This window comes from Sceloporus occidentalis, unplaced genomic scaffold (assembly GCF_023333645.1).
Source record: "Sceloporus occidentalis isolate IW3139 unplaced genomic scaffold, rSceOcc1.0.p SCAF_1, whole genome shotgun sequence".
Lineage (NCBI taxonomy): Eukaryota > Metazoa > Chordata > Lepidosauria > Squamata > Phrynosomatidae > Sceloporus > Sceloporus occidentalis.
In genome coordinates, this window is record NW_028316981.1 from 305933389 (window position 1) to 305953126 (window position 19738).

The 19738-nt window shown below is 39.4% G+C and overlaps 1 protein-coding gene across 2 annotated transcripts in view; it reads left to right on the top strand.

Moving 5' to 3' along the window:
* MYO5B (myosin VB) overlaps positions 1-19738 on the top strand; it is a 374368-nt gene that overhangs the window by 300566 nt on the left and 54064 nt on the right. For both annotated transcript variants that reach the window (XM_089497439.1, XM_089497447.1), the window contains exons 20-24: positions 2751-2907; positions 5343-5582; positions 14131-14367; positions 17916-18000; positions 19499-19647. In XM_089497439.1, coding sequence (XP_089353565.1) covers positions 2751-2907; positions 5343-5582; positions 14131-14367; positions 17916-18000; positions 19499-19647 — 868 coding nt within the window. The remainder of the gene's footprint in view (positions 1-2750; positions 2908-5342; positions 5583-14130; positions 14368-17915; positions 18001-19498; positions 19648-19738) is intronic.

Below are 19738 nucleotides of genomic sequence, written 5' to 3' on the forward strand. Positions count from 1 at the left end.
TCTTTCTCCACAGCCCTTTTCACAATCATCTTCACAGGCTGTGAAGCAAGATGACCATTTCTGGGCAGAAGGACAATTGGGAGGCAGAAGAGCTGAAACCTAGACTCGTCCTTCTGAGCTCATCTGTTATGCCGCCAATGTGTTTAAATCCACAGAATGTCCCAGAAAAAGTTGTGATAAAAGTATCTTACCATGGAGGCATTCTGCGGAGAATATGGTGGCCATCATTAACTGTAATTGCATCTCAGGACTGACACATTTAATCTGTTAAAAGGAAATGATATGAAGAGTTATTTTCTTTCTATCCACTTAATAACTACTTCTATATTAATTAATCTGTTATTTTAAAAAAAGTCTCTCCTTCTTACTGGAGTAAATTTGAGGCCTATTATTTTGAGAGTTAGGTGTGACTGAAAGTGTCCAAATGCCATGTTTGCTCATTTGGTACTTACATCCTTTCTGTATAATAGACTCTTCTTCCATCATATGGAAGTCAGTCCTGCTTCATAAGAAATTGGATTAGCCGCCTCCACTTTCATAAGTTGGTTTCTTTAAAAAAAAAAAATTGCTGAAAGCAAAGAACAAGTTATAAAATCCAAGCAAGCATTCTGGCATGGCAGGGGATTGAACTACATGGCCCCTACGATCCCTTCCAATACCATGATCCTCTGATATTTGACCCATGGGATTCCTGGTTTATAGTCCAGGCATAATCAATAAAACATATGCAACAATGGTGGGGTACAGACTTCCAGAAAGAGGTGGCCGGGAGCCGCCTCTCTTTTCCACATAGCCGCGCCACAGCAACCACATTGCACGGTGCGGCTACACAGAAAGCAAAGGAGTGCTGAAAAGCGGCTCCTTTTATTATTGCTACAAACTGCCTGCAGTGGTGCGAGCACATCGCTGCTGCGCGCGCCCATTTGCGCAGCGATTATATCCTGGTGACATCTGGAAATGGCACTCCGAGGCAACCCTAGCACGTCACCAGGACGTGCTAAAGGGCCCGTCTGTCCAGGGCCTAAAATAAGTAACTTGTCTTTTAAAATGTGTGCTTTTTAATAAATATTTACTGCATTGTGGAGATGTGATAATGAGCTGGTTGTAAATTTTTCAAGTAAAATTTCTCAGCTTTGATGGTGCACAAGGATACTAAGTGAATCCCAAATTAAGCACCTTGTTGGAATCGCTCGGCGTCATGTTCCTCAGTGTTGCCAAACCAGGGCACATTGCTTGAAATGTCAAATCAATTTGCTGGCATTGTGCTAGATTTCTTGTAACCAGTAGTTATGCAGTGCTACACTTTCTCTTGGTGCTGTGGGACTGGAACAGCTAACCTTCACGAGGATGTCTTTTGAGTTTTAAAATTTAAGGCCAAAACATGAAAACCAAACAGAAATGAAAATATATAGATGTGTGTGCTACTTTTTTATACGTCCTGAAAGAGCATTAAAGAACTTTTCAGATATTGCAGCCAAGTACTTTAAAAAAAAAAAAGCTACCAGTAGCAGTAGTTAATTTGTTCCTGGACAAGACTTCTGACCCATGTACACAGGTTAAAAGGGTGCCCAGTAGCCAATTTCTACATGCCACTGATGTTTTCCTGGGAGCTTGCACCAGTGAGCATTACAGTAGACACAACAGGTGGGAGATTACATGGAGAATCGGATGTGTAGGGAAAGATAATTGCTGTTTTAGTGATTAAGACTGAACTGTGAGACAGAAATCTCATGGGTCAAATATCATAGGATCATAGTGTTGGAAGGAACTGCACGGCTATGTAGTTCAATTCCCTGCCATGGCAGAATACACTGCTAAACCACTCCTGGAAATGGCCATTCGACTGGTGTTTAAACACCTTCTAAGAAGAAAACTCTGTCACCAACTCAGTCAGGCTATTCCACTGTCAAGTCAGAACTTACCATCAAGTGGTTCTTCCTAAAGTTAGGGTGGAATCTCTTTTCTTGTAATTTGATTCCATTGGTTCATGTCCTGATTTCTGGAAAAGCAGAAAACAAGTTCACTCCATCTGCAATTGCAGAGAACTCACCTGATGCCTTGGGCAATCCACTGCAATGCCAAATATAATAAGAGCTTCAGGGACTTATAATGTTCACCTTCCTTCAGATCCTATAATCAGCAGAAGATTCTCACAATTAGCCGTCGGCCAAGCCATCCACCCCCAGGCAGTTCCCCTTTTGCAAAATGGGAGAAACTAGTGTGAAAATTGTAAAACGTCTTGGTTAATCTGTTGTTAATCTGTAAAGAATCATGACAACTCCCTGTTTGGAAATACATTTTTATATAACCATATTTTATATGGTTGTATTCTTGATTTTAATTGGGGTTGCTCTTCTTGATAGAACTCCAAGGCTAATTCACACTACAGAATCTGTCATGTGAATGGGCAACTAGTAGTTAGTGCCAACAAAAGCTGAACCAACATGGGTCCAGAAAGAAATAAGGGGAAGCTAGCCCCATTATCAAGAGAATTAGGAAAGGGCAGCTCACCAAATAAACAACAAGCCAATGAAGAGTAGACATGCTCAACAGCTAGCAAATGTTCAGTGTTGGTTGGAAAAGAGGAACAAAAGCAATGGAGTGAAATATCATGGAGGAAAACATGACTGACTAGTTGGAATCCTGATTAGGAGCATCTGTTAGAGTCTAATGTTACACAGCAACATTTTTATTTCGTTTTCAGACGTCATTTGTAGTTGCTAAGCCTTGTCCTCCTTGCCCTTTTACAGACTAGCTGATCGTCTGAGGAAAACGAGAGCTGCCATTGTTTTCCAGAAGCAATATCGAATGTTGAGGATCCGCCATGCGTACCAAACAATCCGTAAATCTGCCATCACTATCCAAGCCTTCACCCGAGGAATGTTTGTGAGAAGGACCTATCAAAAGGTGTGTTTACTGTTTTGAAAATGCCTTTAAAAGACAGGGGTCTCACAGTTTTGTGTGTCAGCATCCTGATTGAAGCTTGTTTTTTAATACTAGGGATTCAACCAAATTTTCAGCTTCTAAGGATTTTGGCCATCTCTCTCCTCCCCCCCCCCCCTTTCTCTTTTGCTGGGCCACTCCCTCCTTCACCCCCTATTTTGCTCTTTTTCTTAAGCTGGATGCCTGGGCATTTTCAGCTTCCAAAGGCATTAAGAGCAAATCATTTGAGTGTTGAAGGTGTACAGGCAGAAGCAATTGTTCTGCAGCCCCTCAGAAAGCTAGCTTAATGAAGCTGTTCACACTGAGAGATGCCCAAGGCAGAGTGGAAATCTGGAAATGTCATATAGTATCAGCCTCTCAGCTGAAGAGCTTACCTGATGGAACAGTGTTTATCTGAGTCATACTTGGAAGCACATTTGTCGGTCTTACAGCTGATATTAATGATCTTTCTACCTGCAGTGGCCAGCCTTTCCTTCATGGTGGCTGCTCTCTACTTGTGACAAGTGGGGCATCATTAGACCCATTTGCAAGAGCAGGATCTGTAACTTTATATTTCTAATTCCCTTTTTTGCCCTTTGTAATAAAAACTGGCAGGTTCTGGTGAGGTCAGACAAGTCAGAAGATCCAATGTAGTTATAAAGGTGGGGGTGGGGCCCTCAGCTTGGCCCTCAGATTAGTTTTTTGTTCAGTGTCCAAATTTCTAGCATTACCTTGCCTTGCAACTTTGTTGGGGCTGCATTCACACTGCAGCAATAATCCAGGTTAACACCACTTCAACAGGCATGGCTCAATGCTATGGGATTCTGGAGATGGTAGTTTGTTGTGGCACCAGAGCTCTCTGACAGTGAAGGCTAAATGTCTCACAAAACTACTATAGCATTGAGTTAAAGTGCTGTCAGACTGGATTATTTCTGCAGTGCAGGTTTAGCCTTAGAAATACAGTTTAGACATCCAAAGGAAAGGGGAAGACAAAGTTAGCAAGGGAATGCAAAACAGCAAATACACTAGGTGTAAACAATTTTCAATCTATTTCTCTCTCTCTCTCTCTCTTTTTGCAATGCTAGAAATTTGGGGGCTGAAGGAAAATTTCATTCGGGGGATACAATTCTTATTTGAGATGCAAGATCCTCAATTTGGATTCCCCTGTAGTTAGATTTCATCTTTTTTGTAGGTTTTAACATAAATTGTTTAATTTGGAAAGAATAATCTAGTTTTGAAAATCAGAAGTAGAGTTCCAACCACTACCATTTGTTGTGGTGTTGAAGGTTGTTTGGGGTTGTTTTGTTTTGTGGCATTTTTGGCAGTCCCATAAAGGATTCCCGTTAGCCACTGCATCCATTGCAGCTGTCTACCCCTGAACTAGAACCTGGAATCTCTCCATCTTAGGCCATCATTTCAACTATAACACTACACTGACTGTCAGTTATCTGAGGTTCTTGTGGAATAAAATGTATGCCTTAGTGTCCTGATGAAAGACCTGTTAAATAGTTAATGAATGCTGTTCATATCAAAAAGAAGAATGTAGCAGCAGCAATGATATCGGTAGTGCTATGTTATATCACTCTACAGGGATCCTTGGTTAGCAAAGCCTCTGACAAAGAAACTACTTTTTAGAAAGTCTTTTTTATTCCTGCTCGCTTATCCTCCCTGTCCTCTGTCAAACTGGAAGGTTTTTTTTAGCTGCATCAGGATTGGAAGGGTGTTGAGGAAGGCCAGAAAAATACAGACTTTTGGTACTAAATTACAGCAGTGTATCCATAGTAAATGTAATAAAACTTGAGCTGGGAAAGAATGGGATTCTATAGTAGCTGTGTAGCTGTGCCTACCTGCCTATAACAGGCAAGGTAAACAACAGTTGTTTTCAAAATCACTTTCTGAGCATTATGAACAGCAAAGCAGAGAGAAAGGGGGAAAGCAAAAAAGCCTGACTCCCGTTCTATCCCCAGCATGTTAAAAAAGCATGGATCTTTATTCTGGCCCATCAAAATGGAAATCTGAAGAGAAGTGGAGACTGGTGAAAGAAAGAAAGAAAGAAAGAAAGAAAGAAAGAAAGAAAGAATCCCTAGACACATTTTGTAAGAAGCTTTCAAGAGGTCTTTAGAAGGTTCAAAATGTTTTTGTTTACTTATACAACACTTATCTGACCTTGTTGTCTCATTTCATATGGGCATATTGTAGTTCTGCATTAAAGGTTTGCTGGAACATGCTGAACCATTGCTTGTGTGTGTGTGTGGTGCAGGGACCTATATGATTTCTGGTACCAAAAGTTTTTTTTATTAAAGAAGTAATGCTCAGTAACACATCTACATTGTTCACTGTGGCATATTTGTATTGTTTGAAGTTCCCCTCTTCTGTCTCCTAACTTCTCCTGAGGGTCATTTTATCCCTTTGTCTTGTAGATGCTAATGGAGCACAAAGCCACTATCATCCAGAAGCACGCCCGGGCTTGGCTGGCTCGGAAGCATTTTGTCCAATTCCGAAGTGCTGCTGTGGTCGTCCAGTGCTACTTCAGGCGCATGAAGGCCAAGCAAGAGCTGAAAGCCCTGAAAATAGAGGCACGGTCAGCAGAGCACTTGAAGAGGCTCAACATCGGCATGGAGAACAAGGTTGTTCAGCTGCAGAGGAAGATAGATGAACAGGTAAATCCTCTGCATCTTCTTGTGTTCTGTAGAGCCAGACTTCTCAGCTCCTCTGAATTTTAGGGGCTGTTCTCATCCATGGAATGTATTTCTCATTCCATAAATGAGGTAGGAATTGTGTTATGTGCAGAACTTACTGGTAAATCATACTGGAGGTTCACAGTGGCCAACAATTCTCCCGGGCCATACACACACCGATCCAATTTCAAAAACAGTTTTAGAAAGGTTTATACTGTTTTCAGTTCTCATGATTATGGAAGTCACTTGGAAACTCATGATCTGACTACAGTGATTTCTTGTATCCCAGTCACTATTTATAGTCTAGTAATTATGTACTTCTTTCTTCCAGGCTTAGTATTTGCAGTAACCTTTCAGGGCTCCCTAAGAGAACTTGCCAGACATTCCCAGTAAAATTTAAACCAGGAGTCCACCACATGTATTTGACTACAGTTCTTATCACTGTTGACCATTGGCTTTGCTGGCATGGTTTGCTGGCTGTTTCAGTCCAGCAATATCTGGAGAGCTGTGTGCTCCTCATTCCAGACTGATACAGTGAACTGGGCTTTGGCATCTGATTTATTTCTATAACTTAATTTATTTCAACATTTATATCACACTTTCTTTATTAAAAGTTGCCAAAAGGTTACAGTAAAACAGTTTGAAGAGATACAAGTCCACAGAAATTCTCAAGGTAAGGAGCCAATGTGGTTTGAGCATTGGAACATGACTCTGGAGACCAGGGTTGGAATCCCCATTCGGCCATGGAAACTCACTGAGTGACCCTGGCCAAGTCACATTCTCTCAGCTTCAGAGGAGGCAAAGGGAATCCCCCTCTGAACAAATTCAAACCCTGATTTACCAGAATTCTAGTCCAACACTCAAAACACTATACCACACTGGTTCTGTTGAAAAATTCCTGTCTCCATTTTCTACTGATGGCAGAGGCATCTGGATTTCAGATCAGTATCTCAAGGAATGGACAGTTTCATATATGTCATGCTCGGTATGACAATATGGGAGGAAGTGGCTATTGTACATAGGACTGAATATATCACCAGTCTCAAGATTCAGTGAACCTATTGGGGAGTGGAGAGACATAAAAATAAAAATTACTGCTTTGAGCTTCCCGGAGATAGTTGGCTCTGAGGTTGAGAAGAAACGAAAGTCTGGATAAATTGGGATGAAAACTGCTTGCTGAAGTGAACACCTATTATTAGTTTAGTGGTTAACCCACTTAGTAGTTCTTTGCAGTTTGGCCATAAAATTGGGATGTCTGATACCCTCCCTGTTATTGCCAAATTGATTTCCATCTCACCAAAAAGCAGGACTGCATGTCCAAAATATGTATTAGCAAAGGAAGAGATGCAATTTTTGCAAATGCTAGGGCTTTTTCTAACATTTTAATTACACCCAAGCAATTGCACATTGTGCCCTCTTCAGACAAAGTGTTGCTTATCCTTGTTTCCTTTAGATGCTGGGTAATTAGTTCCTGTAGTAGGCTGCTACTCAAAAAGCTCAGTCTTTTTCTCATTTCTTGAAAGTGCAAATATAATTTGCAATGTCACTGGTTTCTCTTGTTTGTGTGTATCTATTTGTTTGCTGTAAAATAAATTGTTTCTTTCTTCAGGGCATAACTATCTGTAGCTACTGTCAAATACTATAGCTATTGCAGTTATTGTCAAATACCTGTTTACATAGCAAGTTCTTTACTTGCAGGTTAAGGGAGGTAAGAGAGAGGGCCAGGAATCCCAAGGTCTGGTAGTAGCCATTGAGAAGGCTCTGTCCTGTGTCCCCACCAGATGAGCCTGTGATGGTGACAGGACCTAGAGAAAGCTCTCCCTGAAGAATCTTAAAACATGTATAGATTTATTTTAGGAAGATACAAGTCAAAAACACACTACAGAAATAATCCAGTTTGAGACTGCTTTAACTACCCTGGTTAATGCTAGGGAATTCTGGGAACTGTAGTGTTGTATGACATTTAGCCTTCTCTGTAAGAGAACTCTGGTGCCCCATAAACTACAATTCCCAGGATTCCCTAGCACTTTAACAAGCAGTCTCAAACTGGGTTATTTCTGCAGTGTGTTTTGGACTACAGTCTTCCCCAGAAGGGCCTTTTGTCCTATGAGGCCCTCTATCTTGATATCACTGTTGGAAATGCAAATTGTATAAAAGCAGAATTTGGCAAAGTTCCTATTTTGGACGGTAGCTACCAGAATTCCCCCAAAAGTTTGAGGATTCTGGGAGCTGTAGTCCAGAATAGGAACATTTCAAAGCTTTGGGTAAAGGACTCTCAGAAATAACCCAAGAAAACCATTCTGAAGGTCATAGATGCCAAAGAAAAAAAAGAAAGAGCAATTGACAGCTTGAGTGAGCATTTAACAACAACAACAAAATCGAAAGCATAGCCTTGCTTAACCTTGGCTCAGACTGTATTAAATAAGACAATTGTAAGTCCTGAAGAGAAATCCCTCTAGTGTGCCGATTTTGCTGTGGTGTTGAAAGGAAACTGCTGCCAAGCCAAGCTTTCTCACTAAGACTTCATTGTGCTGTTCTTCCATCACTTATCTCTATTGAATGCTGGAAAAGCCATGCTAAGATAGATAACAATGTAAGAGATAACAATCTTTCTCTTCTTTCGCTTTCGTTGATCATGGACTAGAAAGAGAAGCACCAAGTTTGTTTTGGCAGAAAAGACACATATATTAGAGAGTCTTTTTTAGATTATAGAGATATATAGATGATGGAGATATGGCTTCTATCATCTGAGGTCTCCATTGGCCTTGGTTGTGGCATTTTGTAGCTAAACAATTTAAGTAATCATTTTAAATAAGATGGATAATCCCTTAACTTCATTTATTCTGTATTCTATCTCTCCTTCCTAATATTCTGAGAGGACCATCTGTTGCTAAAACTTAGCAAGTAATTATTTTTCCTCATTTGCAGCACAGAATAATGTTATGTTTTGTATTTGAGGTTTGGAGGTGGAAAGAATATTATCATGTCCCTACAGGAGCAACTTCTTCACCCAGCTATAAAATAATTGGAAACATTGGTCATATCAGCACATTTTAGATGTGATTTCTAGAACTTGTTTGCAGTGGGTCCTTGGTATCCATTGGGAATTGGTTCCAGGACTGCCTACTCCCTGCCATGTGGATACCAAGATTTGTGGATGCTCACATACCATTATACAGTGCTCCCGTGTTATATGCAGGTGCGCCATATGCAGGTGCACCAGAAGAATCCTTGGCGGCCCGGAAGAAGTAATGGGGTTTTCAAGCTGTGGATAATTGAATTCGTGGATGCCAAATTTATGGATACAGAGGACCAGCTGTAGTAATACACAAAAGATCATGCAGTATACATTTTTTGTTAATATTAATATATAGTTGATACATATCAGAGTAATACAGTCAGCCCTCCTTATCCATTGATTCTTTATCCACAGATTCAACCATCCACGGCTTAAAAATATTCAAAACAAATATAAATTCCAAAAAACAAAACTTGATTTTGCCATTTTGTATAGGTGACACCATTTTACTATGCCATTGTATCTCATGGTACTTAAGCATCCATGAATTTTGGTATCCATGGGGGATCCTGAAACAAAACCCCAGTGGGCCCACTGTATTTGTTAGCCATTGATTCTTCCAAATAGAGAACCCTAACAATGCCATTCAAAAGACATTGTGTAAACTATTCCATCTTTCCCTTGGGTATCTTTTTCAAGCATAACAGGTTTCTGTTACTTCTGTTGTTAATTAAGAAGAGAGATGGGGAAAGTGATGGGAAAAGACAGGAAGTTTATAAATAGGTTACAGCAATATCAGGTCCCTAAATTCCAGGAAAGAAACAAAGTGATTGAATAATAAAACTTTCACCTGGAAGCACCTATCAGAGATTTGTATCTGTGTTCTCATTTATGGTTGTTTCTAACTTCTGTTTCTCTAGTTTGCACATGAACTAATGTCATACGGATTTGACAAATATTTTGCAATAGAGGTGTACCAGACCTTAGGACCTGCTGCTTGTATGTTAATAGGTTTTTCTCCTTAAATAAAAACATTGCTATGTTTTTTGCACAAATTAATGGTGAATATTTGGGGTTGTTTTTGGTGATATGATAGCCATGTTTAGGTATCTGTCACCGAAATTTATATTTTTTGCTACACCAGAGACCAGGACACAAACAAATGGTTCAAATTACAAGAAAGGTTTCATCTAAACATTTGGTAGAACTTTCTTGGGCTAAGAGCTGTTTCACAGTAAAACAGCATACCTCAGAAGGTGTTGTGGTGGCTTTTAAAAAGAGATTAGATGGCCACCCATCAAAAATGTTTTAGCAGTGGGTTGCTGCATGGCAAGCCATAGGATTAGATGGACCTTGAGATTCTTTCTGTGGTGTGATAGTCTTAACATTCGAAGTTTTAAAAATCTTTTGCAGAAAAATCATAAATGCATCTGTAATGTCTATAGGAGCTGTTGATGCATTGAAATAATAATAATAATAATAATAATAATAATAATAATACAGTTTATTTATAGATCGCTTTTCCAAAATAGATCAAAGCGGTGTACAACAGAACAAAACAAATCAATTCAAAATAAAACATAACATATTACAATCATAATCAAATGATAAAACTACTAAAATTACAATTAAAAACTATTAAAACCATACAACTATTAAAACCCAATACAAACTAGCTGGATAAAACAATGTGCATGTCATGGGAAAACAATATCAGGATACATGGGGGAAAGCTTGTTGAAAAAGAAAAGTCTTGAGTTTTTTTCTATAAAGGTCTAGGGAGGTGACGGAACGGAGCTCGTCGGGGAGGGTGTTCCAAATCTGCGGGGCTGAGATGGAGAATGCCCTTTGTGAGATCGATGTATATCTCATCATCGAGACCCTCAACAAATGTTTCCCGACCAACCTGAGAGTGCGGGGCGGGTTGTACGGGGAGAGGCGGTCCTCCAAGTACCCTGGGCCCAAGCCATTTAGGGCTTTATAGGTAATAACCAACACCTTGTATTGTGCTCGGAAGCAAATGGGCAGCCAGTGTAGATCTTGCACATTAGGTGTTATATGGTTAGCCCTGGAACATCCAGTGACCAGCCTTGCTGCCATATTCTTTACTAATTGAAGCTTCCTGGTTTGGTGCAAGGGTTGCCCCATGTAGAGAGCATTACAGAAATCCAATCGAGAGGTTACCAGAGCATGTACCACCGTTTCAAGGTCCCTGTGGCCTAGGTAGGGTCACAGCTGGTGTATCAGCCGAAGCTGATAACAGGCGCTTCTGACCGTCGCATCCACCTGAGAAGTCAGGCGGAGCGACGAGTCCAAAAGCACCTCCAGACTGCGAACTGAGTCCTTCAGGGGGAGCGTTACCCCATTCAGGACAGGTGGACAAATTTCCTTTCCCGGGCCAGGAGAACCTATCACAAGTACTTCCGTTTTCTCTGGATTCAGACTGAGTCCATTACCGACTCCAAGCAGGCATTTAGAGGAGAAATGCCATCCCTAGTCACTGCATCAGTCGGAGACACAGAGAAGCATATTTGGGTGTCATCAGCATACTGATAACACCGCACCCCTTGTCTCCGGATGATCTCTCCCAGTGGTTTCATGTAAATGTTAAATAGCATGGGGGACAGAATAGCTCCTTGAGGGACACCAGATGTAAGCGCCCTCTTATCGGAGCAAACGTCCCCCAGCTGCACCATCTGGAATCTACCCGAGAGGTAGGAACGGAACCACTGGAGTGTAGTGCCCCCGATACCCAACTCCCTCAGGCATTCCAGAAGGATACCATGGTCGATGGTATCGAAAGCCGCTGAGATGTCCAAAAGCACTAACAGGGACACGCTTCCCCTGTCCATGCCCAGACAGAGATCATCGACTAAGGCGACCATGGCAGTCTCAACTCCATGGCCTGCCTGGAAGCCAGTTTGAAATGGGTCTAGAAAATCTGTTTCATCCAAGATCCCTTGAAGCTGAAAAGCAACTGCTCTCTTGATCATCTTCCCCAAAAAAGGCAGCAGCGAAACTGGCCGATAATTATTCCGAATTAGGGGGTCTAGGGAGGGCTTTTTTAGCAGCGGTTTTACTACTGCAGATTTTAGGCTAGATGGAAAGTGCCCTACCCCGAAAGATGAATTAATTATACGGCGTAACATCACAGTTACCGCCATCCCCCCCTGAGCCGCCAGCCATGAGGGGCAGGGATCGAGGGAGCATATGTCCTCTACAGGTCTTGGTCAAAAACATTACTTCTTCTTTCTGTTCATCTGTGTCTTGATCTCTCCCACCCCGACCTTCCATGCATTCATTTGGATTTCTCTGAGGCAGTCAGTTATTGCTGTCTTAAAGATAATGAGATTCCCAAACCTCCTTTCAGTCTTATCTCATTTCTGAGCCTGTCTGATAGTTATTGGCTCTTGTTCATTTTGATGGCAGACCTATTACAGTGGATCCTTGTTATACGCTGGGATTTGGTTCCTAGATCCCCCGTGGATAACAAAATCTGTGTATGCTCAAGTCCTATTAAATACAGTGGCATAGCAAAATGGTGTCCCTTATATAAAATGGAAAAATCAAGGTTTGATACTTGAAATTTATACTTTTTTTGAATATTTTCAAGCTGTGGATGCTTGAATATGTGTATAAAAAAATCTGTGTATAAGGAGGGCCAACTGTATATGGTATTCTCCTAAGCAGTCCCTTCTCATTGCTTAAAACTGAAAAAAGAAAGAACTTGCTTGTGATTAGGAATGTAATTATTCACTAAGTTTTTTTCCAAAGGAAGCAAGTAACAATTTTAACCATTTTCTTCCCTCTGTAAGAAAGTCTTCAAAAGCCACACATATTCGAAGCTTATTCATAATTCAAGAGTTACTCTGTGCAAAATTTGTACATGGTTTTCTTTTGCAGAAGAAAAGTGTTTTCTGTGCAAGGAGCAGCATTTTCTACATGGAAAATAATATTTCTATGCCGAAGTATTATTTCTTGCACAGAAAATGTTTTCTATGTAAAGCAATTGTGTGTGGGGTTTGTGCAGTGTAAATCCCCGGTTACAGCATTTCCTGTACAAGAAACAGCTTTTTCCATTGAGGAAATAATATTTCTATATAGAAATATTATGTGCTATGCTGGAAATGGTTTCTTTTTCCTGCACAAAACAAGAATTTTGCATGGAATATGTTCCAAGACATCAGTCCAAGATTCTTTTAATTATAGTTTCTCAACACTCAAACCATTTTTTCAATGTTTTTTAAAAAATATTCTTTCCATCTGTATTTCAAATGAAGCGTTCTGGCCTATAGTATGACGCAGATGTCTTGGGACTATGAGCGCTTGTCAGTTCTTTTTCTATCTGATCCAGTAGGTCCTGCTTTCTTTAGTTTCAGTTATATACCATCCTTCCTCCAGTGATCTCAAGACAGTATACATAGCTTCAATAAATCAGTAAACAAAGGGACCTTGGAGCACCTTTTAAGATTAACTGAAAGAGAAGAGTTGGTAGCATGGGCTTTTGTAGACTTGAGTCATGCATCTGAGAAAGTAGGCTCAAGAAGACTACGGAACCTCATGCTACCAACTTCTCTCTTTCAGTTAGTCTCTAAGGTGGTACAAGATCCCTTTGCATCGTTAAATCCCTTGAAGGTTGGAGGTGAAACAAAAACACTTAAATAAATAAAAACTAAATACTACTGCACCATAAGATAGACCCATGACAGTCTGTTTGATATGATACATGAATGAGGGTATTGGACACTTAGAAATGTGTATTATATAGGGATAATCATTTAAGAGGTTCTTTCCAAATGTGCAAACCAAGACGTGTGGAAATGTGATTTGTAGCCTAGGTCCACCTAGGCTGCATTTACATTGCAGAATAAATGCAGTTTAACACTACTTTAACTGCAATAGCTTAATGCTGTGGAATTTATTCATCTGATGAAGTGGGCTTTATGTATATGTATATCATAACCATTGTATTAGTCTTAATGGTGCAACAGAGTAATAGTGGGAGAGTATCAAAATTTCTGTACTGAGAACACCCAGGCTTTTCGGGCTATGTGGCCATGTTCTAAAAGAGTTTATTCCTGATGTTTCACCAGTATCTGTGGCTGGCATCTTCAGAGAATACAGGAGATGGTACATCACAGTAAAAAACCTATCAGGAAAAGAATATTCAATTATTTTAATAATAGTAGTAGATGTATAATGCTAATATAATTAATATAATAATTATATAATTACATTTTTGTGTTTTATACATTTATCAAATATATTTAAAGTAAATAAATAAAATTATATTTTATAACAGTATTTTAATTATATAATATATAATAAAATAGAATAATAGAATGATATGATACAATATCAATATTAGTAATAATATACATTTACAATAATATAAAATACCAAACAGGCGGTTATTTTTAAAGTACCTTTGAATGTTCTTTTGTAGTGTGTTACTACTTCTATGGAGTTCTGGGGTGGTTTTATATGCTCCTTTTTCTCCCCTCATTTCAGAACAAAGAATACAAGCTCCTAACGGAGCAGTTATCCTCAACCACCTCCACTTATTCCACTGAGATGGACAAGCTAAAGAAGGAACTGGAACGCTATCAGCAGAAGAAGGGAGATGGGAACCAGATTACAAGTTTGCAAGAAGAGATCGACTCTCTCCGGTTGGCTCTGGAGAAGGCACATGGGGAGAGAAAGATTGTGGAAGACACCTACACAAAGGAGAAAGACATGCTCCGAAGGGTAATGCACTCCAGATTTTCAGCATCATAGAATCATGACCAAGGCTTGGAAAAGTTATCTTTTTGGATTCCAGAATCTCCTAGCCAGTATGGTCAAGGGCTTGTATTTGTCGTCCAAAAAATAACTTTTACAAGCTTTTTTCTGACAATGTGCAAGGTATATGAATGCATCTGAACTAGGAATTGAAAGAATATTCTGTGTTATTCCCCCCCCCCCAACCAAAAGAAAAGGGGAAGTGGGTTCCTGGCTTTTGAGAAGTCCTGTCTGGAAGAATAGCCCAGCAGTGAGACTTTTTTAGTAGTTTTAAATTTTTTCTGATATCCTGAAATATGCCCCCCCCCAAAAAAAAACCTCACCTGATTTTGCAGAGAAAACATGTTTGTGGTGCAGCAAAACCATGTATATTTTATGCAGAACAATTTCTTGGAATGGTTTGAGATATACAAATATGAGGAGAATAATGTCCAGAATTATTCACTGCAAGTATACTTTTTTTCTAACAACAACAAAACCCCCAAGGTTTTTGTGTAAACTAATCTGTTGGGGAGAGGAAGCCCATTGATGCGAAATATCAAAAAATGCACGAAACTGCTTGTAATCTCACCCAGGTTGCTTTTAAAATGATTAAAAGAAAAGTTTTACATGATTTGTCTTTACATGCTTGAATAAAATTAGTGAAGAGCTATATTCTAATTGATAACTGAATCCTTGGAGGGAGAATAGCAGATTGGGGATTTTGGTGTTACCACGCTGAAACATTCATTGCTTCCCAGAGGCTGGGCTGTGAAACCTTATTCATTGGCAGTTTATAATTTAAACTGGGTCATTTTCAGTCTTGTAGTACTTGAACTTCACACTAGTTTCTATAATCCTGCTGTGATGAACTGCATGGATTAATGGATTGTTCTGACAACTTCCCTATTTTATTTTGGATTAGCAAAACACTTAATTAAAAATAGCAAAGTCCACATAGTACTAAAGCTACCAGATTTAAAAACATTGATTGAGGAAAATCAAATGCAGGAGTGTGTGTACAATGGGTCATAAAAAGGAAAAGAAAAAAATATGATTTTCTCCCCCCTCCAAAAAAAAAAAAAATCTGAACCTATTCTGCAATCTATATTGATCGAGTCATTTCCAACTTATAGTCACCCTATGATGATCCTATCATGGGGTTTGCTTGGCAAAAATTTGTTCATGGGGGTTTGCCTTTGCTTTCCTTTAAGACTGAGGGAATGTGACTGGCCCCACCTCACCTAGTGGATTTCCATGGCTGAACCCTGATCTCCAGAGTCATATTGCAACATTCAAACCACTACACCATTCTGCCTCTCTATAGTGTATACAGTTTTATGCTAATTTGGTGATTTTAGAAAGTATAGTGACATGGGAAATTTTGGGTCAGTCATGTGGAAAAGCAATGGAGAGGAACCCTGAACAAGGGGAAATATTTTTCAGCCACCTCTGCCCCAAACTCTGAGGTTCAACACCAATTGCTATATTACTTTCAAGTCTTATTGTTGCAACCATAAGGACTAGAAACTAGCTTTTCATCAAAAAACACTTTCTCCATGGCTTTTTAGCTTGCAGCAGCATGTACAAGGTTAGGCTAATAGCTGTGTTCATATCTTAGGGGAAACAAATGCACCAGGATGTTTCAGGGAGATCATTTAATGAAAGTGCTGCTCTATTTTTGTTGCTTTGGGATTTTTCTTATTCTTTTTCTTGGTCTTTCTGTCATTTTTCAAGCACACAGAGTAACTCCTTCTAACACAGTTAGAACCTTTTGTAATAAATGGTTTGTTCCCTACTGACTCCTGCTTTCCATTTAAGTTTTTTTTAATGCAGTATGCAATTATTGATAAAATACCTCTGCAAATTCTGCCTGCGAAGAAAACCAAGGAATGGTGTATGAACATAGATAAAAATTAGGTTACTGTAGAAATGTATAAGGCTTTCCGGCATGTAGGACAGCAGAAAAAAAATCATGATTATACTGACATAACAAAGCTTTCATTCTCTAGCAACTCAGAATCTATGTGTACTCTGCGTAGCAATTCTCCAAATTATAGTTGTTCTGCTCTGAACTGCAATTGTATTGACTGGGAGGAACACCACAGTGAAATTCAGGGTTTGAGAGAAGCTTTGTACATGCGCAGCACAACAAAGCAGTATCGCATACACAAAAATGGTTTCTCCAAAACATTTTCTTGAAGTAAGACTGCTACTGGGCCTGGTGTGTTTGGAATAGATTTATTTTGCCAGTTTGGGCTCTAAAATTCAAATACATTCCAAGTTACACTGAGCTTTTTTTTTTTTACTCTCAGAGAAAATGAAGTTACTGTATATACTCATGTATAAGTCTAGAAATTTTAGTCAGAAATATGATCCATTCCGGACGCCCCATGAAAACGGAAATCCGCTTATATTCAAGCAGCATTGGCTTGAATGGTGGAGTGCGCCTGCTTTTGTGTGCCCCATTTTTGCCCCCCTGCATTTGCCGCCTGCGAACAGGTGAGGGGCGCGTACTTCAAGCCCACAAAAACAGATTACACTTCTTTTAGTATCAGTTGTCTAGATATGCTATGGCCGTTGTTCAGAGAGCTTTCACAGTCTATTAGACAAAGGCATTCTGCAAAAACAGCAATACAGAGGTTGCCAAGATGAGGCTAGGTTAGGTTTTCTGGACAAATGATTCTCAAGGGGAAAAGTTGCTTTGAGAGGGAGATTAAAGATTTTGTTGTTGTTGTTAATGTGGAGGTATGCCAACTCCTCAGTTCTGCAGGAAACTTCATTTAAGCATACCTCTGTGAAAGTTTGCTTACTTCTAAATCAGTAAAATGTTCCTCTAGTAAGATGTAACCAGCTTGTTCTCTGATGATGTTTTATATAGTGCTCATAAGTCAACATGATGCATAACAATTGAATAGTTTTCAAGCTTTCTGACATAAGATAATTTTTTGCCATATTGACTCGCTACTGAGTAAAATCTTTAAATGCTTTCTAGGGGATCCCATTCTATTATGGATGACTCAAAGGTTTTGACTTAGTTGCAGCATCCTCAGTCCATACTGAGCCTGTTACATGGGGAGATTGAAGGGAATTGACCAGCTGTCCTTCAAGGGCCACTGTCCACTGTCATGGACCTTCTCATCTGAAGTGGCAGAAATAGTGGAGAGAGTAGAGGGGATTGATGCTTCTTTTAGGTTCTCCACTAAGCTCTCATTTTTTACCATTCTGCTCAGAGAAAGGGATGGTTCCTTTTTTTATGAAAGTTAAGTACAATACTTACATTGATCAAAGCATATACATGAGTATTTTTTTAATTTAAAAAACCCCTCATATTACTCAAAGCAGCTCTTCAGACTAAGGTGTTAAGGTAACACTTTCATGGTTGTGTATAGTTATTCCAGCAACTGAAGGGAGAACAAGAAACCGGTTTAGCTATAAAAGCCAGCCAGGTGAAACCCAATCGCTTTATGAAGCTGGGTGACCTTGCCTTGGCCTCCATTGCAGATGGTAATATTGCTCCCTTATTTTCTCCTTAGCGGATATCAGACTTGGAGGAAGAAAATGTGCTATTAAAGCAGGAAAAAGAAGAGCTTAACAACAAAATCTTGTGTCAGTCGGAAGGTAAGGAGGAGCAGCATATGGCTTAATTAATATTGTAAATGAATTGAAGGATTTCCAATATTCTTTGTTGCAGTTTTTTTCTTTATATGCATATGGAATATCCTTCACCTTTAGATGCAGCTGTGATTCAAGCAACACTCTTTTTCCCCTCTCCCAAAAATATTTCTTGAAATTGCTCCTTCTCTGAGATGGGATAGAGACTGATTTTAATCACTGGAGGGGAGATTTAAGGAAGGGATAAAGCATCTCCTGCAAAGGTTTGCAAATTGTGCCCCTACAGTGTGGTTGGACTGCAGTTCCCATCTCCCTAGCTGTTGGCTGTGCTTTTTGGGGCTGATGGGAATTGCAATTCAACACCATCTGGATGGCTTCAAGTTGCCCACCCCTGATTTAAAGAACATCCCTCTCTTCAATTTCATTTCAAGACTCACTGAGAGCAATTCCAACTATTTTGAAATGCCACAATGGAAATTTAAGTACAGAGGGGTACAAACGGCAGCAATTGTATCCTCCAAAGGACCTGTTTAAAATGGCATGTCACAGAGAGCCAGTAGTTTGACAAGTTGATTTAAACATTGTGAATGTGAGAAAACAGCTGAGAAACTCTGTGTGAGGAATACAAGCACTTGATTCATACCGTTGTTATATATTTTACTGTAAAAGCACATAACTCTCAACAAAGAATTTTCTTTCAATATTGGGCTCTCACCAGAAAAGAACACTTTTATTTGATTGCTACATGAGGTTTAATTGACCAATCAAGTAAATCTGTATATGTCTAAAGCAATAATTTTGAAGACATTTTCCCTTATTTTTAAATGGCATATAGAAGAGACATTAGATGTATAAAGGAGATATTTCACTCAGTTTGGGAGTAAATAACAAATAGATCTAAAATGACGTTTGTCATGCCGGTGCAGGATTTTGAGTGTTGTAGCACAAAAGCCTTGTGGAATATAATCCAAAACCTAGCTTTCCAAAGCCCTCGGCTGATTAAATATTGCAGCCTTTTTCACAGTAGGTAGAACAGAGGTCATGCATATTTTTGAAACTAGCAGGACAAGCCAGGATGAATTAAAATAAAGACTAACAGACTGTTTTAAGAGTGCTATCAACAGGTCCCCCCACCTCAATTCTGTGAACTTGAATTGATAGTGTATGTAGAGAGATCTTGTAGCGCCTTTGAGACTAACTAAAGAAAGAAGTTGGCAGCATGAGCTTTAGTAGACTTAAGTCTACAAAAGTTTGTGCTGCCAGTGTCTTTTGTTAATTAGTCACAAAGGTGCTACAAGATCTCTCTACATACTGATTCTATGACTAACACAGCTATATCTTTGAACTGAATTGACAATGAGTGTAACCTGCATAGACACCAGGTAGCTGAAAACAGAATTGTAAGATGTTGTTGTTGTTATTATATCAACTGTCACAGTGCCCTTTTATAGCAATCCAAGAATTAAAACATGTCAAAAAAATTTCCCTGCATTTTTTTCATAAGATGAATTTGCACAAAATGCCATTGAGGAAAATCTCCTTATGAAGAAGGAGCTGGATGAGGAGAGAACTCGCTATCAGAATCTTGTGAAGGAGTATTCAAGGCTAGAGCAGAGATACGACAACTTGAGGGATGAGATGACTATCATAAAGGTAATGGGAAACTATTTTTACTTCGATACTAGACTGAGATATTTGTAAATAGCATTCTGTGGACTTCAGTAATATCTGACAATGTTTTGTA